The following is a 27,923-nucleotide window of genomic DNA, read 5'->3' as shown; positions in this document are numbered from 1 at the left end:
CAGTTCCTGTTAAAAAGAGGCAGCAGACCAGCAGGCCTCAGGAGTGATACCTCCAAGTACACCCCTGACATCTGGAGTGGAAACAACTTTATTGATACCTGAGAAAAAGTGCAGGACAAACATTCCTACTGATCACTTAGCCCGTCCCCTCGGGCCAGGTCACCCAGAGGCCGACCAGTCCTCCCGCCCTGCCCTTGAGCTGTGGGTCATTTGGGGCCTCCCTGGCCAGCGCCCAAAGGCGGAAGAAATCCACAGCCAGAGTCTGGAGAGAGAGCATCTGCAGCCATGGCTCCCGAGGCCGGGGGCAGGGCCTGCACAGCAGCCTCACTGGACAAGCTCTAGACCCTCTTGAGTCACGGTCCGGAGTCCAATGGAAAACAATTCCTCCCAGGGCTCCCGGATCCAGGCCAGCAGGGCTGTCAGCTGCTCCGGACACACAACACGGAGAGCCCAAAAGCTCTCCAGCCGGGACACCTGGCAGACAAGCAGTAGTGAGGTGAGACCCACAGAGGGCCACAGCAGAGCAGGGGGCCAGGGAGTCCTCGGGGATGACCCGCTGCCCTTCCTTGGCTCATGGCCTCTTCCCTTTCCCAAGCCTGTGTCACTCCCTGTGAAAGATCCTGACTCTGAGTTTTTTAAACAGAACCCAATCGACACTGACTGAAGAGCCCCAAAGGGCTTTCACATTCACCATCTTCTTTGATCCTGTTTCTAGAATGTCAATTCTGGAGTCAATTCCAAGGAATTGCTTGGGGTTCAGTTCCTAGCTCTACAACTTGTGACTTGGGCACGTCAGTTGACATCCTCAAGCCTCAATTTCCTCACCTATGATTGGTCTAGTAACTACCTCCTCACGTGGGGGCTGTAAAGATCAAATGGCTGGCACACAGGCCCAACCAATCACAAACTCAAAGAAGCCAGGTGCTTCACTAGGGCCTCCCAGCTAACCCAAGGCTGGGCAACGAGTCCAGGGTGTTCCACTGCCTCCCTTCCTGCTGTCCAAACCCCGTGACAGCCCCCCAGCGCCCCGCACCCTAATTTTCTGTGTTCCAAATACCACGACTGCCCACAGCAAGTTCCATCCAGCCCCAGTTCCTAGACCCGCTTCCCACACCGCCCACCACCTCCACCCCCACCTCTCTCCCCCCACCTCACACACACACACACACACACACACACACACTCCCACACCTCGTCATAGAAGACCAGCCGCAGGTCCTCCGGGGCCACACGGTAGAGCAGCACGGAGCTCAGGCTGCTGAGCGGCTGCTGCTCCCTGACACGCACTGAAGGGCCTGGCCTGGAGGGCGGCGCCTTCACAGAGACCTCACCAGACACTGCTGGAGGAGGGTGCTCTGCCTGGGACCCCGTGGGGTCCTCATCTAACAGGTACAGGGTGCACAGAGTCAGCAACAAGGACACAGGGCAGGCAGCAGGGCCTGGAGGGAAAGAGGCAGGGTGAGGCCCGAGTGGAAGGCCACAGAGGAGCCCAGATCCCCCAGGGCGGCATCCCAGGGCCGCCTGGGAGAATGACCAACTGAGGTGGCCACAACGCGGCTTATGCCTCTGGAGGCCGAGGCCCTCCCTTTCCCAAACCCCAGGGATCTCTAGCCTCCAAAGCCTCTGAGGCCCAAGACAAAGGGAACCTGCCCCACCACCCATCCGTCAGAAAAAGGACCTGCTCTCGCCTTCACCAAAAGGATGAGGCAGAGCAGACCCAGATGATAAACTTCACATCACAGAAAACCTGGGCCCAAAAGCAAAGGTCTTTGGGCAACAGAGGCCCCAGGGCACCTCCTAGCCCCTCTCAGAGAGACTGGGAACAAGGAGACTGTTATTTGGGTAGAAGTCCACGTCCCAGCACTGAGAATTGCTACAAGGGCACGGAGAAGTGCTGGGGGACCGGGACAGCGACCTCACCTTCAACCAGGAACACCCGTAGGTAAAAGAACCGGGGAGGCTCCGAGGAAGAGTCTCTCTCCAGCAATGGCCTAGGGGGAAGGCGGCGGGCCCAGGAAGGAGAGATCAGCCAGGGGGTGGGAAGTACGCAAGGGGGGAAGAGCAGAAGGCCAGGCCTGGGTCAGGAGGCATGGGCGGGAGGACAGGCGGCAGGCCCGGGTGCTCAGGGCGTGCTCAGGGCCTGCCGAGGGCCAGGGCTTGTGGAGAGAGGGCCTGTGCTCCAAGAGCCACCGCCTGGGCCTCAGCCCGGCCTCCACCTCCTAGCCACTCACCAGAGCCGGTGCTTCGGGGTCACCTCCTCTTCCGTGGTGCTGACGCTGCTCCTCCGGGTGGGGGGCAGAGACTGCAAGACATCTGGACAGAGCCAGCCAGGGACAGGGAGCCCTCAAAGACTCCATCTCTTCCATCCCAACCTCTCAACACCTTCCCAATCTCCGCACTGCTAGATTTCAGGAACTTCCAAGAGGGACGAGTCCTGTTACCTGGCTGTCTCCATCGTGGGCACCGCACTTGGGCGCTGTGGCCCTTGGCCCCCACCCCACCTTCCCTCCTCCCCCTCCCCTCTCTCACCAGCGAGCTCCTCCAGGAAGGCCCGGCAGTGCTTGGCATCTCGGGGCAGCAGGACACAGCTGCCCGCCCCAGCTGCCCACTCCAGCCACAGGCTCTGTCCTGCCAGGCCCAGCTCTATGCTACTCAGATCCTGCAGGGGGACGGCCAGGGTCAGCTGCAGCCAGCTAGCCGGAGGCCCGCTGGGGAGACAGTGAGGGCAGAGTGGCAGAAAAGAGTGAGAGCAGAGTGAGACCACGGAGGCCCAGACCCTTCCCTGGCCGCGGCCCTGCTCACTTACCAGATCTCCCCTGTCACCTTCAACACATAGAGCCTGTGATCAGACACGACCACAAGACACAGAAACTCCCCAGGGTGGCCTGGCAATGCCACTGGCACCTAAGGGGAAGAGGACGTTGATGAGAAACAGGACTAGGGAGGCAGCTGCCAACCTGAGAGCTGGCTACTCGTGACAGGGCCTGGGCCCAAGTCCTCACGGGTCACCCACCCCAGCCATGCTCTCCACCCCACAGCCCCGCCTGCACTAAGACCTGCGTCAGGCTCTTGGCAGGTTTCCCTGCCTGTTATTTTGCCCCCTCCAACCCATCCTCCACCCCCTGACAGAACGACTGTCCCCAAACACAAAATCAATCAACACCTCCCTGCTTCCAAGCCTTCAGTGGCTCCTGCAGGCCTCAGATCAAGTCCACACTCCTTGGCAGGCACAAGACAATGCTCTGAAACCACCCTTGCCTGCCTGTTCATACTCCTCCTGGGACACTTGCCCCCACCCCACCCCCGGCTGCCCCAATCACGGCCAGTTCTCCCCACTAACTAATCTCTCAGATCTCCGTGCATTTGCTGCTTCCTTTTCCCAGAACATTCTTTTCCTCCCTCCTCTGTAACTCATCCTTCAAGACCTGGATTAGCCATCATCTGCAGGAAGGAGAGGCTTCCTGGACCACTCAGGCTGGACTGACTGCCCCTCCAGGGCCTAAGCCCGACTCCGGCACTTTCACACAGCATCACAGCTGTCTGCTCCTCATGCCAGGATAGAAGATGGAGGGCCAGACTGATGTACGCTATCTCCCTAGTGTCATGCCAGTGCTAGGACTGCCACGAGAGGGTCCGATAGCCGCGTGTATTCACAGTAACAGAGGAGGCCCCGTTTACTGAGCCCCAGGGGCCGTGCTAGGCAGCCCTCAGACATCAGCTCTCACATGTGTTCCATACTCCTTTACGGTAGCTATTGTCATCCCCGTGGAGACAGGAAACAGAGACTCAACTACCAAGGAGCGTGTTCACAGCCACACTGAGAGCAACTGCCAGGGTTCAAGCTGGAAGCCAGACTTGGTGGCTCCAGAGTGACTGCTCAGACACAGTTGGCTGCAGTGGAAACAGGCAGACACCCTGGTCATTTGGGGGCACAGAGCAGAGCCAGGCTGGCACAGACCTTGAGGCAGCACTGGAACTCCTCCTGGGCATCGGTGAACACCTCGACGTCCAGGAAGAGCCGGAGTCGGTGGTCCACAGAGCGAAGGCCACAGCGCTCAGAGGCTGGGGGCAAGTGGTGGGCCGTCAGCCTGTCCCCACTGCCCCGGTCCTAGCTCCCCTCCCCCAAAAAGCACCCCTGTCTCTCTTGGCCTATACTCACGGGGGCTGAGGCTCCAACTGTGGTGGTCATGGGAGACTGGAGCCTGAGATGGGGCACTGCTGGTGTGGTTGCTGTGGCCAGGAGGGTCATGGACAGCACTGGGGGACTGTGAGGGGGCTGGAAATTGCTCTCCCGGTCTCTGCTCCCCATTGGGGGTTCCCCGGGACACAGCCAGGAGAACCACGTGATCACTACCACAGTTTGGACACACAGCAGGCGATTCTGGAGGGGAAATGGGCATAGTCCCCATGAACCCCGCTGCGTGTCACCACACCCCCTACCATGCTCATAACACACACACACACACACACACACACACACTCTTAGGCCCACCTGGGCCCACATTTTCAGCTTCACATACCACCCACCTTCCTAAACCACCTGATGACCCCCACAGGCCCAGCTGCTGACCAGTCGCTCCCCAGCCAGTGAGGGATGAGCAACCCAAAACCACAGCCCACAGCCTCCTTAAAATACACTCGGCCTTCTCATTTCAGGCCCTCTCAGGAGTGGGTCAAACACAGACAGGCCCTGCTCTAGGCCCCTCCCTCAGCCTTGGGCTGGGCGTGTACTTGATGTCTGAAAGCCCTAAATCAACAGGTGGGGAAGGCAGGGGGCCAGATAAGGGTCCAATTCCAGGCTCCGTCTCTCAAATGCTGTCATCTAAGCAACTGTGACAAGTCACCTAAGCACTGTGCCTGGCTTCTCATCTGTGAGATGGGGATGATGACAATGTCTATCCTGGAGGGTGGTCAGCATGAGCAAATGGAATCAGGTAATGGAATCCAGGACACGGATCAGAGACAAGACAGGAAATATTCTTTGAGAAGCTACAACAAGCTGGGGACGGGCTAGACCTTTCGACAAAAACTCCCCCAATTCCACATTGCACATGAGGAAGACAGATGACATCACTAACACACCCACCCAAGACCACAGGGCTGGGGGTCGTGGTGGCAGCTGCCAACTGCGGAGGACCTTGGTTCTGCGCCAGGCACTGTGCCTGGTGCCATTTAGTCACATTTAAACCTCCTAACATCACAGGGCACGTTCATTCTCTTTCTTGCTCAGACAGGGTAACGAAGGATCAAATCAAAGGAGAATGGAGCACACAAGAATGTTCACAACAAATGCCACCACCAAAGGGACCCCGGGGCCACATGACGCATGGAGTACAGACAGGGTCCGGGACGAGGTGGGGCTATTTCTGTTGCACACACTGTGCTGCCGGGCCTCAGGAGCCTGTGGTCACCTGGGCAGGTTCAGGGTCAGGAATGGAGAGGGCTGTTTTCTGGGTAAAATTTAAACCCTTGCTCTAGCGGCTGCCAAGAAGAGAAAAGTTAATAATAAAAATCATACATTTCAACATAGGTGTTATCAAGAATACTTTTTTCTTCCTCAGTGTCTTCTGAGGCACGGTTTTTTGACTGGTCTACAATGGAAAATCTCTCGTCTTGAAGAACAGAACAAGAGATGCCCCGAGGTGCTCCTCCGTATCAAGTAGCTCACAAGGTCAGTCAGGGAGGACAACCTAAGCCAACTCCCAGAGCATCCTACTCAATGGCCAGACAGCCCAGCACTGCAGGGAGGGCTCACTGGGCTTTATGCAGTTTCTGAAATATTAGCCAGAAAAGGGGGGAAAAGCCTCCAAGTTATGAAAAAATAATGAGTACACTTGAACAGCTACAGAGATTGTATTTCCTGACTTTTAGTGGGGGGAAGATGTAATTTTTTCTTTTCTTTGTTTTTTTGTAAATGTGGCAGGCAGATGGTTTTAATTTTTCCTCCAGGCAGAAAAGTTGGTCTCCGTCCTTTTCTTCCCTAGGGCTCCCCCTCCACATTCCCTCCCTCGAAGCCACTTTCCCAGAAGCAGCAGGAGGCGTGCATGGGGAGGGAAGTCAAGGGAAGGGCCTGTACCTGTCTTCTGGAATAGAGGTCGCCAGCCTTCTTCACTGTCCAGGCCCTGCCTGGGCTCCTCTGCCTTGAACTCATGGCCACAACGTAGACATTGGAGTCTGCCCTCCGGTGGGTCCCTTGTTCCCCCAAGCTGCTGCTGAGCTGAGGTGGCTGCTGGGGTCAACACAGCAAGCAGCTCCTGGAATAGGGTGGGCCAGACCCAGCTGTGAGCAGGACCCCAGCCCTCAGCCTTTCAATCTCCCCCCGCCCACCTGGGCCCCTGCGCTAGGCCCCGTCACCTGGATGGCTGCCTGGGCATCTGGCTCCAGCACCACATAGCGACGCAACTGCCGATCCCGGCAAATGTAGGAGAAGCGCAGAACAAGGATGGGGCCCCTGGGGCATGGGTCTGAGCCCTGCTCAGGAAGAGGGGGTCAGAAGGACTCAGGTTCTACTGAGAGCATGGAGGAAAACAACCGCTCCGGACTCTGTTCAGATGCTTTTGCTGACAGCCACGCTCTAGCCCAGAAGCTCTGCTCCTCAGCCCAGCCTCCCCAGCCACCTGGGGACCAGCCTTTGCCCCCACGGCTCCTCTCCCTGGCACCAAGCTCAGCAAGAGACCGTGGGAGACGCCCAGCCCGCATCTGGCACCCGACGCCATGCTGTCGGAGTCGGCTCCTGAAAGAAGCCCAGCACCTCTTCTGGAACCCTCGCTTCCCCTGCTCACCTCGGGCACTGCTTCTCTCTGGGTCTGGGTCTCCGTCTCTATGTCAGCTGCCTCCAGACTCTGGAGCTCAAGCCGTTCCAGGGTCCGAGCCGCTTGGAGTTCCACCTCAAACAGGTGGCCAGAAGTGACCCAGAGAAAGCATTCCCTCCCCCGCACGCCCCCGGGTCCCTCCAGGGGACACACCAACATGGGGCGGCAGAGCTCCACTGAAGAGAGACCAAGAGGGTGGCCCTGTAAGAAGGGTGACATACCCAAGACTGCCCTCCTGTGGGGTAGGCCATCCATCCAAAAGGGGTCAGGTGCCCGCACCTGGGTTCTCCTAACCCTCCCAGACACGCCACCAGCACCTGGTCCCAGCCTCCCCCGTGGTCACTGAGCACTCACCCTCCATTTCGTTGTGCTCCTGCTCCTCCTCCTCTTCCTCTTCCTCCTTTCCTCCCTCCTCTTTTCCCTGCTCCTCCACCACCTCCTCCTCCTCCTCCTCCAGTAGCTCCGGCTCCACCCTGACTTCCTCTGCCACTTCCTCTGGAGACTCCCTCTCTGGGGGCAGAGAGCCTGGCACAGTCTCAGGGCTCGGGACATCCAGGGGCAGGGTGCTGAGGGCAGGGGTCTTGGAGGTCGCCAGAACAGGGGTCCCAGAGGCCTCCAGGTGATTCCTATACTGCAGCCAGTCACAGCCAAATCGTTCTCGGAAGCTGTTCATGAGTTCAAGTTCCCGATGTTGCTGCACAAACCATCCTGGGCAGGTAGGGGAGCGCACAGGTAAGCAAGCCCAGCCCCACCACAACCCTGACAACCCAGCCTCTTCAGAGTGTGCTCCTCAGAGTGAAGTAAAGGGGGTGTAATGGCAGGGGGAGAGGGAGGTCAGAGAAAGGCCAGAGGCCTCCCCTCGGCAGCACGTCCCAAAGTCTGTTTTACAGAACACTGCGGTCATGTGCAACTCTGGAGTGCGCAGCACCTGCTGCTTGGGAGAGTTGAGATACACAGTAGCACGTTTAATGTCCTGAGATGTCCTGGAGGGAGGACACCTACATAACCCTGTTTACCCTAGCTTCTCCCAAGCTGATCGAGTCACGGAATCCTCTCATTATATTATCTTCTGACATCCCACAAAATTAACATTCCATGGAAAACCCTTTGGAAAATGCTGCTTGGGGACAGTCTCTGCTCCTTTCCCCAGACTAAAAGGAAAGAAGGACTAGGAGAGCCGCCACAACGCTCCACTCCACCAAAAAAAGAAGTCCTCCTGACTACAAGACTGGAGAGTGCTGGACTGGGGCAGGGGGCAGGACTGACTCACCAGCCGGGGAGGGGTCCAGAGTCCGGGGCTCCGGGTCTGTATCACTAGGTTCCGAGATACTCGCCCGCCTCACACGGACTCGGCTCTGAGATTGGGTAGAGGGACCACATTCTATGAAACCCAGGGCCTCCCACCCTGCCATCTGGGGCCACCTACCTAACTACCCAAAAAATTCACCCACAAGCAAGGATAAGCCCTTACCATTCCCAGCACAGCGGCAACCCAGAGCCCTCGTAAAGGCAACCGACCCCTAGCACGAGGCAGCCTAGGACACCAGTTACCTTAACCTTACGAACAGGAGGCTGGGCCACAACGCCTCCCGACGAGGGGCTGTCACTCAGGTCGGGGCCGCCAGAGGTTTCGGTGGTACTCCCCACTAGCCAAGGCAGAGGCAGGGCTGGGGGCCCAAGCCCTGAGGATGTGGAGGCCTGGTGCGGGGTGACAGGAAGGAGAAGGAGGTTGGAGCCAGGAGAGCACCTCTGCCCTGCCCAAGCTGGGCCTACTTTCCAGCTGACCAAGAAGACCCTGACCTGGACAACCATCTGTTTCCCTCAACTAGCGCCCTCCCTTCATGTCCTCCCAAATCGACCCCACCCCCTTCACTCCCACCACACAAACCTGAAAATCAGTCAGTGACAAGGCCTTTCCATCAAGAAGGAACTGAGCAAAGATAAAAGGGGAGGGGCGTTGTCAGTGGGGGGAGCGCATGCCCTAGAGAGCCCCAAGCTGGGGCTGGGAGCCCTCCTAGTCCCATAAGGACCACCAGGCTTGGTGGGTGTAATGGCTTAATAAGCAGGGGGACCAAGGCTTTGGCCCCTCACCTAGGGGTGGGGTGGGGAGAGGCAAGAGGGCGCAGGCGTGGGGAGAGGCCTGGGCAGGGAAGGGAAAGCAGAATGGACTCAGGAAGACCACTCACCCCGGTGGCGGCGTCCCTGGCCCGGGGTGACAAGTACTGGGCAGTGGCTGCTCGGTGCGCTGGGTGGAACCACAAAGGATTCCCCTCCAGGTAGAGCTGAGGGGCAGGAAGAGATGGTGGGCCATGGGCCTCCCTGGGTGAGGAAGGGTACTGAGCAACTCAGCATGGGAGGGAGGGAAGGAGGGGCATGAAGCCCACCCCCAGGTCCTCACCTTTCGAAGCTCAGCCAGCAGCCATAGCGGCGACAGCTCCCTGTGTCCTTCCAGCAAGTTGTAGGCCACATCCAGGTGCCGCAGGTTCCGCAGCTGCTCCAGGCCTGGGACAGAGGTGAGAAAGGAGGACGGGCAAGTGGGCGAGCAAGGCTGGAGGGGGTGTGGGACAGGGTGGGGGCGTGCTGCAGAAGGGCGCAGCAGAAAGGCCATCCTGGGCACCTCAGACCTGCCCAAAAGCCTGCATGAGGCTCTGGGGGACACACGGGTCCCAGGCCACCCTGAGTCACACAACACTCCCATCCCCACCCATATCTGCCCCGCTCCCCCACACCTTGGCCTCCCCTCTCCCCCACCACATGGCCTCACTCACCATGCAGGCTCTGGAGCTCATTGCCTCGCAGTATCAGGGTCCCCAGAGCAGCTCCCGAGGGGCCCATTTTCGGCACCAAACGCAGGTGATTATAGGAGATGTCCAGATGGCAGAGCTCAGACAGTTCCTGGGAGTGGTGGGGGTGATGAAGATTCTCTCCTTGACCAAACTCTAGCCAGGCTCCTCTGAGCCCTCTTCTCGACTAGGCCTCAACCTTGACCTATCAAGACTGCAGACTCTCAACACAAATGATTTCAACCACTCTTCTACCCACTACCTTCACACTAAAAGACTTAAACAAATCTACCACAGTTTCTAACGGCTCCAGAATGACAACTCCAGCCCCCTGACATTGCTGCCCAGAAAAACTCGAGGCTGCCAGAATTTCATTTGTTTCAGCCAACACCTGAAGAGAGGGCCCCTGTCTTCCAGCCTCCATGGGAGGGTAAGAGTCTAACTTTGGCAAGTAGCAGCAGGCAAACCCAGACAGGTTTCACGTGGACTGATGCCCCCTTCCTGCTTTTTGTAAATTTCCACTTCCCTGACTTCAGAGGAACCTGGCTAGAGTTTGGTCAAAGAGAGAATCTGCTCAAGGCCCTGCCGTCCACCTCCCCACTCCCTCACTCTCCCTTGAGAACAGCTGGTTACCTCTGCACAAATCAAACTTGAGTTCAACTCATGCTGAACAGTTTATTACAGATTAGAATGGTTTTACCACTAGTTAAATATCACGACAGTTTATTAACATTTTAACTAGTATCTGCTTTTAGCCCTGACAGGGAGACATGGGAGAAGGGTTTTTCATCTTCACCACAAAAGCTACCCTTTTCTGAGCTAGGTGCTGGGCTAAACAACATCAGATACTCTTCACAGTCATCTTAACACCATAAAAGTAGATACTTCTATGATTTACTTTACAGATGAAAGAACTGAGAGATTAACTAATTTGTCCCAAGTCAAACAGGGATTAGGAGTTAAGATTTAAATGCTGGTTTGTCTTATGTTAGAGCCTGTGCCTCCAAACAGTACTGCCTCCCCAGATGTGGCTCTATGTGGGGCAGAGGAGTGGGGAGATAGGCAAGAGCAAGTTTAGAGTAAAACCAAGTCCAAAAGAGAGGGTCAGAGGAGAACGATCAGAGGCCCGTGTGGCACCAGCTCAGCCAGGCTGCTCATACCCACCATCAGGAAGCCCTCGCAGTCCTGGACTTGATTGTGGCTCAGGTTCAAGAAGCGCAGAGCCGACAAGAGACGCTTGGGGGATGGGAAGAAAAATTGGGAAATTAAACGTCCCTGGACAGCCAGCTGGCCCTCCCCACTAAAGGCCCATCCCTGTCGTTCCCCAAAGCCCCTTCCAAACTTCACTCACCAGCGAGCTGTCTAAGCCAGTCAGTGCATTGTAGCTAAAGTCAGCGGAGAGCAGAGCCAGCCAGGGCAGGGCAGAGCAAAGGTCACCACCGCAGGCTGAGAGGAGCTCCTGAGCAGGCAGACGGGGGCTCTTACCTCCACTCTCCCCTCCCCCCATGCCAAGGCCACGGTCTGTCATCTGCCCAATCATTCACTCTTTAAATACTAAGCTCAGTTGGGAGATGCAGGTTTAAAGAAAGCCCAGGGCCCCAGCCCCAAGGAGTTCACTGTGGGGAGAGTGGGGAGGCAGACAGGAGAATATGGACTACAATATGCTAGGTGGGACTGTAAATATATGGACAGGCACAGGGAGCAGTGGGGGCACAGCAGAGGGGGCAAGGACACTGTCCAGAGGGAGGCAGGAGGCAGGGAAGGTTGCAGAGAAGGAAGAATGTCGGAACTTGGTCCTCCGTGTCCCTCAGGACAAGGCATCTGGGTCCATCCCTCACCCTCCTCACCTCTAATGCCTGGAGGCTCCTGCTGCAAGTCAGGGTCTCCAGCTGGGAATAGATACCACGGAGGCCACGGAGGCAGTGGAGGGGGACACCTCGGAGCTAGGGCAAGGCAAGGGAGGGAGGAAGACTAAAGCTCACAGAAGACAGAAGTCTCATCCCCACTTCCCCTGACAGGGAGGATGGAAAAGATGACAGAGCCACCAATGGTTCAGGGCAGCATTAAATGGAAAAGGGCATGGGTGCCCCATCACTGCAAATCAATGAGCACACTCAGGTCTGCCCGCCTAGTCCCCAAACAAAAGAGGCCATCTCTCTTTCCCCTCTCTAAAAGGCTGCTCGAGTTTTGTGCACCAACATCCCCCATCACCCCATACCTCCAGCCGCCGAAGGGACTTGAAGGGGAAAATCTTGATGGGCCCTGGGAGGCCAAGATCTGGGACATGGACCAGCTAAAAGAAAAAACCCTCAGGTCACAGAGGCTGGGCACGTGTCCCTTTCCTTGGCCTCTCTTCCTTAGCACAGCCAGTCACAGCCCTCACAAAGTCTGGACCTGGGCCCTGAAGGCTTCGTGCATTCATGCCGTACCCCCAGCCCCACCTCCACTACTCTCTTGGGCTTTTTGTACATTCCCACCCCAGAACCTTGAGTGAAAGCGTTTTCTGCAGCACATCGAAGAGGAACTGAAGCTGGAGGATGACGGGGGAGTCGGCAGGGTGGGAGGGCAAAGCCACAAAGCCTGTCTGGCCAGGGCCCCATGGCCCCAGGTGCAGCTCAAATACTTGATTCAGCTGCTGCAGTGTGGCAGTGAACAGGCTCAGTGTGCTACAGCCAGACAGGACCACATCCCCTGCAGGGAGAGGGGCAGACAGGAGGGAGACATAAGGAAAGGCTCTTTCCCTTTATTCTAAGACTTGTGACAACAGGATACACCCACTCCAATTCATACTGTAGATCCTCCACTGCAGGACCAAACTTTCCATCTTTTCCTCACTCAAAAGTCTTCAACGGCTCTCCTCTATCTTCAAAGAAGTCCTAGCTTTTCAGCCTCATATATCAGATTGCTTCACTACAAGACCCTGACTTTTCTAAATTTTCCTTCCCCTTCTGCTCAAAACAGCCTGGTCTACTCACAGTGCTAGAAATACAGCTGACTTGGTTGCAGTCCTCTCATTTTCTGACACAACCCCTTCTACTCTGCTCAGCTCAAGACCTACCTTCTCCAGGAAGCTTTCTCAACATGTAACACTGCTGAACTTTTCGCTATAATCACTCACTTTACATAAAAGTTGACTGGGTGTTTCATCTGTATTTCTTTTTCCGATTGCAAAAGTAACATGCACACTTACAGAAACTTTCAAACAACACTAAAATGCATGTCATGAAAGAATAACCACTCATTATAGCACTAAGGTATTGGTATTACTGTCACCAATCAGACTGTCATCCTTGAGGGCATCTTTTGGTATTGATTACTGCATCTAAAAAGAGTACAACTATAAGGTAGGCATGCAGAAATTTTTTTTTAATTTTTTGAAAAAACAAGCACAGACTAAAAGGATGCTGCAGAAATAGTACAGAGAGATCCTCTTATACCCTTTTGTACCCTTAAAATGACCCCTCAATGGTTATATTTTATATGGAGTACAATATCAAAACCAGGAAAACATAGTTCTATGCCATTTTGTCCCGTGTAGATTCCTGTAACCACCACCACAATCAAGATACAAAACTATTTCACCACTGTAACACTCTCCCTCCTGCTACCTCTTTAGTCACTTGCACCAGTGCACCCACACACTCACACGCAAACACCCATGCACACACGCACGCACGCACGCACGCACGCAATCATCCCTAATCCCTGGAACCAAGTCAGATTTTTGCTGAATAAATTATCAAATCTTAAAACCTTGTATTAAGGTTTTTCTATGTACTAGACACAGGATAGATACAGACATGATTCAAGGACTCTACCCACCCTCAAAGAGCCTCCCAGTCTAGAAAAGGAGATAAGACACGTGCACAGTTAATATTACAAGCCAGAAAGTAAAACTGCTATAAAGAGAGATTCCACAGATACCATCAATAGGGGTACAGAGTGATGGAAGGCAGTTGACATTAACTAAGCAATATGGGCTAGACATATGTTACTTCATTTAAATTTTATCATAATCTCCTAAAAAGCACTGTTAAAACACCTCTTACGAATACGGAAACTGGAGCTCAGAGAACTTAAAAATCTCAGTTGAGATCATACAGCTGGTAGGAAGTTGCTACTTCTGTCTTATCTCAAAGTGAGGACTTGTTCTGCCACAACTAATGCCAACCACTACTGAACAACTACTATGGCTCCACTCTGCCCAGGATCTGAAGGAAGAAATTATGATTACTACCAATTTTGAGCACTCACTACGTATGTAAACACTGTACTAAATGCTTTATATGAATTAAAATTAACTCCCATAACAACCTTTGAGTTAAGTACAATCATTATGCCATTTTGCTGGAGAGGAAAACTGAGTCTCAGAAAACTTAAACAACTTGGTCAAGTTTGAAAGAGTTGGGATTCCAACCCAGGTGGGGTCTGACTTCAAATCTTGTGCTTTTAGTTATACTTAACGCTATGCCACAGAACAATGATTATAACCACTTCTTGGTCTCGAAGGGTTAACAGCAGAGTAACGACCATTTTCCTCTGAGAGTATCAGGGAACGCTGGAAGGAAGTGGCCCTGGAATTTGGCCTGGAAAGATGGCTATGGTTTAGACTGTCAAAAGACACAGGACACCAGACCGAACAAACTCCGGAGGAGTGAAGAAATGAACTCTTTGACACCCAAACCCTCGTGACCTTAAACAGCTGGAACTCCATGACTTCTAAAGGGGAGTGACTCTGGAAGGTAGGAAGCACCCCATCTTGCCCCAGCATCAGCCCACCAGGAAGTCCACTCACCGGACTCCCGCAGCAGCCACGCGAGCTTCCACACCAGGGAGTCCCGGGGGGCGGTCGTCATGGCCACAGGACGCTGGGGGCGGAGCCTAAGAAAAAGAGGAAGCGGAAGAGCTTCAGGTGGGTGGTAGTGCCAAAAGGCCAAGACGTTCGCACAAAAAGACACGGGGAGAAAAGAGCATGAAAGAGCAAGAAAGAGCACCTCCATGGTGCCCTTCCAAGGAGTAAAAGGCCCGGTTCCAGCCGACTCACCCTCGTATGTGATCCTCCCACCAGCTCTGCAGCCCGACGCCTATCAATAATGGAGAGGAAGTCCCGCCCCGGAAGAGAGGCGCTCCGGAGGGGCGGCCGGAAAGCAGGACACCGCTGCCGGAAACCACTCCGTAAGTCGTGCGAAAGTGTCGGTTGGGGGTGGTGCCCGCTGGTTCGCGCGGGGGCGGTCCTTCGGCTTTTGCAGCTGCTGGGGCCCCGACCCCCGCCCAAAGCTGGACCCCTGTGGCTCCCGCCCCAAGCTGGACCCCTGTGGCTCCCGCCCCTTTGTGGGCCCCGCGCGGCCTGGGACGCTCTCTGCGCTCGCCTGGGGCCCCTCCCGGCTAGTGAGGAAAACTTGACTCGTTGTTTGCAGACTGGGCGGGGAAGCAAAGTTTGGAGAAAAGGAATTTTCTGTTAGGAAAAGACCAGTTCAAAGCAACATTCGTTTTCCAATTAAAGGAGAGCGTGTCCACCATAGGAAGGAGTTTTTCGACATCTGTGTGAAAGAGCTGGGGCTGGTGGAGGTGCCACTTTTGAAGTTCCTTTGACGATTTTTCCTTAATTTCCCTCCAGACTCGCTTTTCTTTTTCCTTCAGCAATGTTGGGCTCTCATATTAGCGATTGGTAACTCTCCACATGCAGCTCGTCCTTTATTTTTACTGTGTTTAATCTCATAACAGCCGGTTTTAAAAGTTGTTACTGTTTCGGGTTTGAAAATGAGAAAACAGATTAACAAAGCCTGAGTTACTTGCGAAGGTCGTTCAATTAGTAACAAATAGCGTCAAGATTGCCAAAGTTTTTTGATTCTAAGATCCCATTGCAGCTTTCACCTGGCTCTGGGTCAAAAAGGACATCTATTACAGAACTAGACTAAAGAATAATGTCTCTTACCAGAATTTCTGGTTTTCAGGGAGGTGTTGGTTAGTTGCTTTTTTTTTTTTTAAATGTAGTGCCCAACTTTCTGATTTATTTTCAAAATGAATCGTAAGCCAGTTGAGAGTAGAATTAAGGTCAGAGTCACCTTTATCCCAAGTTGCAAAATTTGAAGGATCTTATTTTCTAAAGACAAAATATTTGAAATGGCAATACATGCCACTAAAGCACAAAGTTTGGCGATTATGTCATACTATGTGTGAACTGAGCAGAAAGCCCAAAAGTGAGTGAACCGGACTAAGAGGAAACACATCATGAACAGGAAAGCAGTATACAAATGTAAAGTAAAAGTAGGACCTCAAAATACTTTTGTATAATTATTAATCCCAGAAAGGTGATGATTGTCAGTCCCTGTTTATCAGTCACTCAGAAGTAGGAAGGGCAGTTCTCCCAAACTGTTACTGCTAATTCTAACCTCTTTAGACAAGAAGAGACAGATTCTTTTAAAGTTTCTGACACTGCAATGCTTTGAAATCAGTGTTGGGGTGCCTCCAGAGCCCACAGTTTGTCACCATTCATATGGGTAGCCCTTATAGCCAGATTTGTTCTGCAGCCCCTCAAATGTGAAAGGGGGACAAAGAGCAGCAAAGAAAACTGAACTGCAGAGAGAGAAAACATCTACTGAGAGAAGCAGCAACAAGAGACTATGCAGTTCTTTTTTCCAGCCCTCTGGGAGGCCCACTCCCCTTTCTGCTCTTGGCCTGCAGAGGAGGCCTTGGCCACCTTCCAAAGAATTCTCCCCACCGCATCCCCTTTTTCCCCCTAAGTTAGTTTCCATGTATTTCTGTAAAGTGCTACCATAAGAACCTGGACTAAGACAAAACCTTTTCAAAAACTTAAAGAGTAAAAGGAAAAAAAGTTTTCCCGTTCACCATAACAGAAACAAGAAAGAGAGAGTATATACCTAGAACATTTTGAGAAATAAGCCATATCGATACTAAGAAAATCAGAAAACTTTAAGGACATTAGACATGGCCTAAGTAAATGAAAAGATAACATGTTCCTGATGAGAAGATTCAATATTATAGTAATGTCAAATTAATGCAATTTCCATCAAAATCTCAATGGGAAGATTTTGGAACTTGACAAGTTGATTCTAAAATTCCTCTAGAAGACTAAACACACAAGCACTGCCAAGAAACTTTGTGGGGGGAAAAAAGCACAAGAGGCACTTCTTGCCCTGTCAGATAGCAAACTGTCCTATAAGGCCACAATAACCAAAGCAGCATGATACTGACAAAGAAATAGACAAATATTGACAGAAACAACCAAGATTACATGGCAATTTTTTTAATTTTTATTTATTTATTTATTTTTTTTTTTACTATCCACAGTAAAATTGACTTTAATGGTTTAAATGAGTGTTCAGTAGTTTTGGGACAACTAGCTATCCATCTGAAAAAAAAACTAAGCTCCTTCCCTTATATACACCACACACATTAAATTCCAGGAGGATTAAAGAGCTAAACATTGTTTTAAAAATTAAATCTAAGGACTCTTTGAAGTTTGAAGTTCAAATTCACCTCTTAAAGAATTATTATCTTTAAAAGGCATGCAATGCCATTTTAAAGAAATTGTTCTTAGAAAGTAGTATGTGTATGCCCTACTACTGCACAATTTCATATTACCATGAGTGAAATTGTGTTTCTCAAATAAATGCCATAATATCTTGCTCTTACACTCTTTTGAGTTTTATTCCCAAAGAATAACACTCCGCCTAAAATCAGAAATGCGCATCAGGCTTCACCCCCACGTTATTGTGTGAGGAGAGAAGTGAGTTGTAAGCAGCTGCTACTGGTAGCTTCCCTGCCACCCCTAAGTTTCCTGGGGTAACATCTGCAAAATGCTTGTTACCAAAGGGGTAAGGGAAGGTGGGCTGGTTACTAGCTTAGGCAGCAGGGATGGAGGGAAAGGAAGAAAGGGTGTCTTGACACAAGAACAACTACCAGAGAATATAAACTTCAGCATCCTGGTCCAAAGCTTGCTTGTTCCTGCTACCATAGAACATGCAATCCCCTGGACTGTTGCCCACAGGGGAACAGAAGTAATAATTCATTTCTAGAACATGAGCCATTGTCTTGGATCTGGACCTCACCACTCTGGAGCAGATCGAATGACTGAGATCTAAGGATTCCTCCAAAATGAAAAATTCACACTTGAAATTTCTTTGTAGGAAGGGAGGATGAAATTGGATCATTTACTTGTTCAGTCAACTAGGTATCTTCATGGAGCAGGAAGTGGGGGGGGGCACATGGAAGAGAATGAAGAAGTGTAGGTATTACCTCCAAAATAGATTTGATAAAACAGTTTGTACTAGAGAGGAGGCCATGTGCCTGGCCCCAAAAGCCCCAGGATTGAGTGGTCAGAGGCAGTTCTGTCTACATAAGTAACCACACATCATGTCTCTCGGTTCTGCTGCCAGACCTAGCCACAAAAGATTGGCCCAGGAATTGGCTGAATCACCAAAAGCAAATCAGCAGCATTGCAGGAGATCTAGCATGAGAGCTCTGCACTGGACTGTGACCAAGCAAGCCCATCCAGCCTGGTTCCAGGAGAGACTGAACATGAGGTGCACAGAGGGAAAGCTGGAGAGGCAGAAGCCAAGTTCAATGTGAAATCAGAGAAGCTGGAGCCTGAGAGTGGCTGACTGAAAAGCCACAAAATAACAATATTTCAGTGACCCAGCAGCTGATGTGGTCACCTAGCCCAAGAGGAATTTGCAGTTCTGCACAAAATACACTAAGGGATTCCCTGAGTGGCTTCATAGTAAACCTGAGGTCACCAGAGAGTGCCTTTAATTGTCTGCCCTGGAAACCCATGAAATCATCTGAGAAAGGGGTTAAGAAGGGCTATAAGAAAGATCGGCCATGTTCTTAATTCAGAACACAGAAAGAAAAGGATGAGATGAAAAATACATTCCCCACTCAAGCTGATAGGAAAAGAGCAAAAATCTGATAGGAAATGTGAGTGGAGGCACCTATGGAGAAGAGAAGAAAGCAGGCAGAATCTCGGGGAGGAGGAGAAAGTCACTGTTTCAGGCATAACCCGGGGAAGGCCGGTTGGCAAAGTCAGGTACCTATGTGACAAGTGTCTTCATCTCAATTCTGCCTACACACAGGGCTGGAGAGAGGAGAGAAATGGTCCATGACAAGAGAAACTGCAAATGAAATAGCAATAAAACCTGCAAAGTGAAACAGGATACGAGTGAGATCAGAGGGCTTAGGGTCTCCAGGACCAGGAGAAGGGGAAAGGCAGAGGCTGCTTTAGAATCTCAGTCTTTGTAGAACCTCAAAGTTAGAGCAGCCTTTCATTCTTTCATTCTTCAACAAATATTTACTGAGCCCTGAACGTGTTCTAGATTCTGTGCTGATTCTGGGTAAATACAGGCAATGACAGTATGCTTCTTGTTCTCAACAAGCTGGCAATGTGGTGGAAGAGATGGCAGCGATCACATCCCAACATTGTATCTGCTTCCTATTGCTGCTGTAACAAATTACACCAAACTTAGTTGCTTAAGGCAGCACACATTTATTATCTTATAATTCTAAAGATCAGAAATCCAAAACTGATCTCACTGGGCTAAAATTAAAGTGTCAGAATGGCTTTGTTCCTTTCTGGGGGTTCCAGGGCAAAATCTGTTTTCTTGTCTTTTCCAGCTTCTCGAAGCTGCCTGCTTCCCTAGCTCGTGGCCCCCTTCCATCTTCACAGCCAGCAATGACTGAGTGATTCTTTCTCACATCGCATCATTCTGACACTGACTCTTCTGCCTCCCTCTTCCACATTTAGGGACTCTTGTGATTACATTGGGCCCACCTGGAAAATCCAAGATAATCTTCCTATTTTCAGGTCAGTCGATTAACAACTTGTAGATTCCATCTGCAGTATTAATTCTCCCTCCCCATATAGCATAACATATTTACTTGAATAAACTTGACATGTAACATTGTGTCAATTTAAAATGTACATATAACATTTGCACAGGTTCTGGGGATTAGGATGTAGACATCTTTAGGGGAAGTGGACATTATGCTGCCTATCACAAATGTGATGCATGGTAGAGACAGTGCGATGGGAGATGGTTCTGGTCCAAAACTGAATACATGGTGCAGCCTCTCCCTCCCATCCCAAATGGTTAGAAATAACAGAAAAGATGTAAAAATGAGTAGATAAATTCATAATCATCCTGGACAACAATGAGAACCCTTGGTGGACCAGAAACCATGAGGAATCCCTAAAAGAACGATGGCAGGTGGAAACTGATCAGAGAAGAAAACCACAGCCCAAAATGTGCACAGCAGTAGACTGCCACAGGAGTTGAAAACAGCATCAAGGGCCCTCCATGCGCAAAGAGGGTGGATCCTGGAAGCTCCTGGGCTCAGGAGCCACCAGCAGGGCACTGATTATTCAGCATGCCACAGCATGTCAACCACTCCACATACACTCCCCTTTCTTGTCCAATTCCAGCAGGATTATTTGCCTTCAGGTGGGAGCAGTAGATATAAGATCTTTAGATGGAGAGAAAGGACAGTGTTCCTGGTGACTAGATACATAGGAGGAAAAGGAAGCACCCACTTGCAGAAGATGAGCTACCAAAACAGCCCCCCATAGCAGTTACTGACAGAAGAGTATGATATACATCATGACAAGCTCTCATTACCCTTTTGCTAAGAAATGTACAACGGAGAGAACAAACGGTCAAACAGAAATCTGAAATAAAGGATAAGCTTCCAGCCAATAATTACCAAACGTTGGGAGAAAGTCAACATCTTTGTTTTTGTTTTTTTGGGGGGAGGTAATTAGGTTTATTTACTTTTTTATTTGACTGGAGGTGCTGGGGATTGAACCCATGACCTCATGCTTGCTAAGCATGCGCTCTACCACTGAGCTATAACCTCCCCACAAGAAAGTCAACATCTTAAAGGAGATATCAAATCCAATGCATAGAAGAACTTTCATGCAGTGAAATAAATCATAGAACAAGAATAGGACTTTAGAATAATTATTACATTCTTGGATAGAAAAGGATATCACAATGATTTTTTTTTTAAAAATCAACTGAAAAATTGAACATGAGTATGAAATAACAAGAACCCCTCAAAAGAATGATCAGAATGAGCACAGCTAAAGGGTACATGCATGACTGGGACGGTTGAGCAAGTATATTTTTCTATCACATAACACAAGACAAAATACGCAAAGTATTTTATTTTTAAAAAAGCTAAGATATGCAGAGGGTTGATCTAACACTTTCAATATCAGTTAATATAAAGTTCTGAAGGAGAAAAAAGAAAGAATATGAAAGGAAGTTATCCTCAAATAAGTAAAAGAACAAAATATCCCAAAATTGAAGAAAAAACATGAATCTCCAGTTCAAAAGGGCCCACCAAATGCCAATTAGAATCCCTTTTTCAAACTAACAATGTGGCTCTATTACGGTGCAATTTCAGATGCCATGGTAAGGAGGAAATCTTGAAAGCTTCCACTTAGGAGATGGGGGCAGGGGGAGCAGATGAACTATAAAGGTATGAGAATCATATACACATTAAGTCTCATTGAAAAACAGGATACAAGAAGCAAATGGAGAGAATTTTTCAAAATTCAGGGGAAAAATATCTTTGAATCTAGAATTGTATACAAAGCCCAACCACCATTCAAGTATGAAAATAAAAAGACTTTTTTCAGTTACGGGGGACTCAGAAAGTTTATCACCTGCAGACTTACTCTGAAATAAGCAATAAAGGAGGAGATCGATACTAAGAAAAATGAGCCCAAGAAAAGGGAGAGGCCAAAAGCTATGGTGAGCAAAGACTTTAGTAAATTTGTTCAAGCTCAGGGTAGGACAAAATAGGAAGGGAAAAAAGGGGGTGAGGTGGGTGGGGAGAAACATTAAAAGCATAAGAAGGCAGGGAGCTGGCAGAGATGGTGAAGGCAGCACCTAGTGCACAGAGTAGAAAAGGAGATCTTCAGGGCTGTGACCCTCAAAAGCACAGGATTTGCAGAATTTGATAAGAATGTGAAGACCTTGCGAAGAAATCTGAAAATAACCAGAGTGATGATGTATTGAGAAATAAATTGACCTTGGCAGAAATGTATGAAGATGAATGGAAATGCAAATCTTCTAAATATGATAGACCTAAAATTATGGTCTTTAAAAGCGCATGAATACCACCTCAAACATTTTCCCACTGTTGGGGAGATGTTCATTTATTTGCTTGATGTGCTGACCACCACATCACTCCATTGTAAGGTTCTGGTCAAGTGAACATGGATACAGTGGATTACATATAATTTGACCTTCCACTGGGCAAATTGTGAATGAACTTTGCAAAGAGGCAAGGGAACATGGGACTGTTCCTCTGCATTTAGCCTCAAGAGCTTCAGGTGATAACAAATCTAACTCATCTACAGGTGGAGGGTACAGATTGGATCATTCCTTTTGTAAGCGGTCTGAATACAGCAATGAGAAAAAAATTAGCTGCGAGATGTTCAGATTCTGCTTAAACTGTGAAGTAACAGTTTTAGTTTAGATAATGGAGAACTGAGACCTTACAGTGACCCAATAAATGTTCAGTTTCTTGGATTTGTTAAGAGAAGGGTGGCTCCCTTTGCACGCATGCCTGAAACTCAGCAACTTATATTAGAAATTTTTTAAAGTGGCATTATTGATGGCAGAAGATTTCAAAAGAAATTCTCCTGGAGCTTCTGCAACTGGTTCAGGGTGACCAAGTGAATTTGGATATGCAGGGTCATCAAAATCAAGAATACATACAACCTAGAACAAGGCTCAAGGCTTTTTAGTAGAGAAAGCAAAAACTTGGAAGCCTTACACCTGAAATAGTCAGTACGTCTTCCTCCCCAGAAGCGAAGAAGAACTCAGTACTTAATGCAGTTGTTCCTGCGGACGATACAGTGCCCATGACAAAAATTCAAATCAGGTTAGCCGCTGAGAGTCACTTGATACAAATATTCAACAGTACACACAGGATCCTAGATGTTCCCAACTTTATTGTACGTTCCCATCCTGAATTTGCAACTCTTGACTTTGTTTTTGTGTCTTTGTTTCCAGAGAGCTCATAGATGAAAGCCTGATACGAGAAGCAGGTATTCCTAATGCTGTGATACTCCAGCAACTAAAATAGCATTGTTCCAAGCCATGCAGTAGCAGATAGGAAAGGTGATGTGCCATATTAATAAGGAAAATACTTCCAGCGTGAACACAATCAAATTATTTTTGTTACTTTTCCAGATACATTTTGGGTTTATTCTATCTTCCAGCCTTAGTATAGATACATTTGGACTAGGAATAGCTCTTGAGATAAGTATGTTTTGAATTTTTAGTTGCAAGTCTGGCTTATGTTGATAACTTTTGTACATCCAGGCAAACCAATTTGTTACATGCTCAGTGTTAATGTAACAACATTCTTGAGCAGAAACAAAAATAAGCAAAACCCCTTTTTGATAAATCATTTGGTAAAATTCGCATTTCAGTTTCTTGATGCTGCATTGACCAATAGCCATTAAGAAATCTTTTTGTCAGATAAGTTGAAAGGTTTTTTGTCATATACACTGAAAAGTATTTACATTCTGATTTTGAAATAGTTTGATCATATAATACTTATTTCTCCTATTAAGATTTATGCATCTTTTAAATTATTGATTTAGCTATATTACTAGTATCAAAAAATACAGCTTGGCATTTTGGGGGAGGGTTGCTGAAAAGGTATTTATTATTAAGATAGCATTTTTTAAGGTAGGTTTCTGAGTTTTTATACATACATATATTTGTTTTTGTATTCTTTTTCATTATAGGTTAATACAAGGTATTGAATAGTTTCCTGTGCTATACAGTATAAACTTGTTATTTATCTATTTAAAACATAGTGGTTAGTATTTGCAAATCTCGAACTCTCAATTTATCCCTTCCCACCTTCCTCCCCACCAGTAACCATGAGTTTGTCTTCTATACCTGTGAGGCTGTTTCTGTTTTGTAAATAAGTTCATTTGTCTTTTTTTAGATTCCACATATAAGTGATGTCAATTTTTCTTTCTCTTTCTAGCTTATTTCTCTTGGAAGACAGTCTCCAGGCCCATCCATGTTGCTGCAAATAGCATTATTTTATTCTTTTTTATGGCTGAGTAGTATCCCATTGTATAAATATACCACAACTTCTTTATCCAGTCATCTGTCGATGGACATTCAGGTTGTTTCCATGTCTTGGCTATTGTATATAGTGCTGCTATGAGCATTGGGGTGCATGTATCTTTTCGAATTAAAGTTCCCTCTGAATAGATGCTCAGGAGTGGGAATCCTGGATCATATGGTAAGTCTGTTTTTAGTTTTTTGAGGAATCTCCATACTGTTTTCCATAACAGCTGCACCAAACTACATTCCCCCCAACAGTGTAGGAGGGTTCCCTTTTCTCCACACCCTCTCCAGCATTTATTGTTTGTGGACTTTTTAATGATAGCCATTCTGACTGGTGTGAGGTGATACCTCATTCTAGTTTTGATTTGCATTTCTCCAATAATTAGCAATATTGAGCAGTTTTTCATGTGTCCATTGTCCATTTGTATTTCTTCATTGGAGAATTGCTTGTTTAGGTTTTCTACTCATTTTTGGACTGGGTTGTTTGTTTTTTTCTTATTAAGTTGTATGAGCTATTTATATATTCTGGAAATTAAGCCCTTGTCAAATATTTTCTCCCATTCCATAGGTTGTCTTTTTGTTTTGTTTATGGTCTCCTTTGCTGTGCAAAAGTATATAAATTTAATTAGGTCCCTTTTGTTTATTTTTGCTTTTATTTCTATTTCCTGGGTAGACTGCCCTAGGAGAACATTGCTTAGATTTATGTCAGAGAATGTTTTACCTATGTTTTCTTCTCAGAGGTTTATAGTGTCTTGTCATATGTTTAAGTCTTTAAGCAGCTTGGCATCCTTGTTTATAGAGCTATGACCATCATAAACTAGAAATAAAAAGACATTAAGATCAGCAGTCCTTAGGTAGATGTGTTAAGTAGCACTTCAAAATCAAGTAATACTGTCCCCTTTAGAGCCTGTCTTGATCACATTAGTTTATTCATTCAGCACATTTTTCTAGGAGATCCACTATATATATTTAACACTATTCTAACTGCTCAACCCAGAATATATTCTACTCTGAGACAAAACTAGTACATAAATCCAGGAATGTATTTTTTTGTCAGACACACGGGATCTAAAGAATGACCGCATAAATATTTGAAATTCTGCTGAATTTCATATTTCCTGGATGAGGTAGGATACATCAGGAATGACAGAGAAGCTTTTTCTTCTTCCCAGATACCACTTCATCTTTGGTCACTATTCCTGGTAGTTTTCTATTGCTGCCATAACAGATTACTACAAATTTAGTGGCATTAAATAACATAGATTTATGATCTTACAATTCTGTAGGTTAGAAATCCAACTCACTGAAATAAAATCAAGGTGACAGCAGGGCTACATTCCTTTCAGGAGGCTCTAAGGGAGAATCGTTTCCTTGCCTTTCCAGCTTCTATAGGCTGCCTATATTCCTTGGCTTTTGGTCCCCTTCTCCCATCTTCAAAGCCAGCAACATTGCCTCTCTGTGACTCTTCTCTGTCATCACATCTCTCAGACAACAGCCAGGAAAGATTCTCTGTTTTTAAGGACTTGTGTGATTAGATTGAGCCCACCAAATAATCCACAATTACCTACCCCATCTTAAAGTCTATAGTAACCTTAATCATATTTGCCAAGCCCCCTTTGCCATGTAAAGTAACATATCACAGGCTCCTTCTGGAGGCTCCAGGAGAAAATCTGTTCTTTGCTTCTTGCAACCTGTAGAAGCTGCTGGCATCCCTTGGCTCATGGCTCTACCACTCTAATCTCTGCTTCTGACCTCACATCTTTCACTACCAGCTTTGGTTCTCCTGCCTCCCTCTTAAAAGGAACCTTGTTATTACACTTGGCCTACCTAGATAATCCAGGATAATCTCCCTATCGTCTCAAGGTGCTTAATTTAATCACATCTGCAAAGTCCCTTTTACCATGTAAGGTAACATGTTCACAGATTTGGGGACTAGGAAACAAACATTTTTGGAGGGCCATTATTCTGCATGCTGCAGTCCATCTCTGCCCCACACATTCGCTCCCTACCAAATAAATTCACCCCCTTCCAAATGTGTTTAAAAATTTCAGTCCATTATAGCCTCAACTCAAAATTCAAAACCTTATCTGAATTTCACTAGGTTAAAAGTCCCAAATCTCATGATTTAAATTATCTAAATCAAGTATAGGTGAGGATTTGGGTATGATTCCTGGGGCACAATACCTCTCCATCTGCGCACCTGTGAAACAAATTACCTGCTCCCAAATACATTGGTATGATAGGCATAGGCTAAAAGTTATAGATATTCCCATTCAAAAACCAGAAAATGGAATGAAAAAAGGAACTACCAGTTCCAAGAAATTTAGAAATCCAGCCAGGCACACTCCATTAGGTTTCAAGCCCTGGAAATAATCTCTGGCTTGCAGCTTCATCCTTTGGGCTTTGACTCCCTCCCAGAACATCTTTCCTTTTTCATGAGAGGTGGCACATGCATGTAGATGATTAGTTTTATCAGCTTGTTTCTGGCCTGTAGAACTGGTGGGGCAGGGAGTGGGGTGGAGAGGCGTCCAACCACCTTCTTTCATTTCATACTCTCTCTGTCCCTTTCCATTTAAGAGGTGGTGTTTCTGCTGGTATAACATTCTCAAGAAAATTGTGGGTCTCCTATGTGTGTCATGGGAGACAGAAGGCTCCTCCGTGGATCTTTCCTGGATAATATTTTTATTTTTGGCTTTTAATGAGATGGCCAAGGGGATCTATGAGTCACACCCTCGAACTCTTCAAGGAGCTTTTTGTGTGACTGAATACTCAGACCTTCTGATTTTTTTTTAGAAATTTGGAAAACGTTGTACAGCTGTACCCATATCTCTTTCTACAGAGCAGACTTTCCTGACAGTGAGTCTCTTATTTTAGTCCCTTTTGCCATTTGGGTAGGCTGAGAATTTCCCAAATCATCAAGTCCTGGTTCCTTTACATATTTTAATTGAATGTCTTATTGACATATAGCTGATATGCAACATTATATATGTTTCAGGTATACAACATAGTGATTCACAAGTTTTAAACATTATATTCCATTTATACTTACTGTAAAATATTAGCTATATTCCCTATGTTGTACAATATCTCCTTGTGGCTTACTTACTTTATGCATAGTTTATTTAGCAGGTTTTTTTGTCCATTTATCTATCTCGTCCAACATTTTACTGTAATCAGCAGGAAGAAAGCAGGCGGCTTAGAAATCTCCTTAGCTAAATATCTAAGTTTGTCACTTACAACTTCTGTTTTCCACATAACTGCAGGGCACAATTCAGCTAAGTTTTTTGCCACTGTATAACAAGAAACCTCCAGTTTCCATGGTATGTTCCTCATTTCCTTCTGCACCCTCACTGGCAGTGCCTTTAATGTTCTTATTTCTACTAACAGTCTGTTCACAATGATTTAGATAGTCCCTGCGGTGATTTGGGTAGGCTCCTTACTTCCTTTGAGCTCTCACTGGCATTAGCTTTCATATATCTACTAAGGTCTATTCAAAGCAATCTTGGCTCTTTCTGTGATGCTCCTCAAAATTCTTCCAGCCTTGAGTCTAGTTCAGAAGCCACTGCCACATGTTTGGTACTGTTTACAGTAAGTAGCACCCCACTTCCAGGTATCTAGAAAAGCCTGTTATGCCTACTCACTGCCAGCTGACTTGAATGTGCTGATAGGAGATTTGGAATTCATCTTTCTCCAGGGGCCTCATTATTTCAAGGTGAATATACCTGTTCTGGGTGTTTAAATACTGGGAGTGCTCCCAACACAGGATAGAAGTGTTGATCCCATGACTACAGAGAAAACTTTTTTCTCAGTATAATAATATAGAGTAAGAAGATTTTTCTTCTGTTCCCCTCAATATAGGAAACCTTGATCCTTTCCACTTACTGAAAACAACTTGATAATATATAAACAACAGTCAGTCTGAGTTCCAAAAGATTGCCTGAGATAAATTATATTTTCACAAAAGCAAAATCATCTTCCTAAGGGAATGATTTATGGAAAGAAATTAATATTTGAAATAAAAGGGGATTGACCTGTTTTGGATTAACAAAACAGGGTGAGGGGATCAACACACACATATATATAACTGAATCACTATGCTCTACACCAGAAATAAACACAACATTGTAAATCAACTATACTTCAATTAAAAAAAATAATAATTTCCCTTTAGAGTGTAAATTGGTGCAGCCAGCTAGGGAAAACAG

The 27,923-nt window shown here is 47.8% G+C and overlaps 1 protein-coding gene, 1 long non-coding RNA gene and 1 pseudogene across 6 annotated transcripts; 2 read left to right on the top strand and 1 right to left on the bottom strand.

Annotated features, from left to right (window-relative positions):
- Positions 1–70: 70 nt before the first annotated feature.
- Positions 71–14,749, bottom strand: STK11IP (serine/threonine kinase 11 interacting protein). Of its 5 annotated transcripts, XM_074364380.1 has the most exons (25): positions 14,640–14,742; positions 14,391–14,476; positions 12,081–12,286; positions 11,814–11,888; positions 11,443–11,538; positions 10,947–11,054; positions 10,760–10,831; positions 9,581–9,707; positions 9,211–9,314; positions 8,999–9,094; positions 8,701–8,742; positions 8,364–8,510; positions 8,083–8,167; positions 7,167–7,520; positions 6,783–6,988; positions 6,355–6,471; positions 6,077–6,254; positions 4,160–4,381; positions 3,959–4,062; positions 2,807–2,904; positions 2,530–2,708; positions 2,232–2,313; positions 1,921–1,991; positions 1,192–1,439; positions 71–474 (listed from the first exon to the last, which is right to left on the bottom strand). In XM_074364380.1, the coding sequence occupies exons 2-25, from the start codon at positions 14,449–14,451 to the stop codon at positions 325–327; spliced, it is 3,228 nt and encodes a 1,075-aa protein (XP_074220481.1). In that variant the 5' UTR covers positions 14,452–14,476; positions 14,640–14,742; the 3' UTR covers positions 71–324. The 5 variants fall into 5 exon arrangements, 4 of the variants coding, with proteins under 4 accessions (XP_074220481.1, XP_074220479.1, XP_074220478.1 ...); XM_074364378.1 differs by lacking the exon at positions 6,355–6,471 and having other exon boundaries at positions 14,640–14,743; XM_074364377.1 differs by lacking the exon at positions 10,947–11,054 and having other exon boundaries at positions 14,640–14,741.
- Positions 14,487–27,923, top strand: LOC141577747 (uncharacterized). The gene is made up of 4 exons (XR_012507182.1): positions 14,487–14,770; positions 19,229–19,418; positions 22,639–22,673; positions 23,630–27,923. It is a non-coding gene; the product is annotated as an uncharacterized LOC141577747 (long non-coding RNA).
- On the top strand, positions 20,992–23,636 carry LOC105064099 (UBX domain-containing protein 2B-like; annotated as a pseudogene).

Source organism: Camelus bactrianus, chromosome 5, assembly GCF_048773025.1.
Source record: "Camelus bactrianus isolate YW-2024 breed Bactrian camel chromosome 5, ASM4877302v1, whole genome shotgun sequence".
Classification (NCBI taxonomy): Eukaryota; Metazoa; Chordata; class Mammalia; order Artiodactyla; family Camelidae; genus Camelus; species Camelus bactrianus.
Note: the sequence above shows the minus strand (reverse complement) of the source record. Positions and strands in the feature narration are given on the sequence as shown.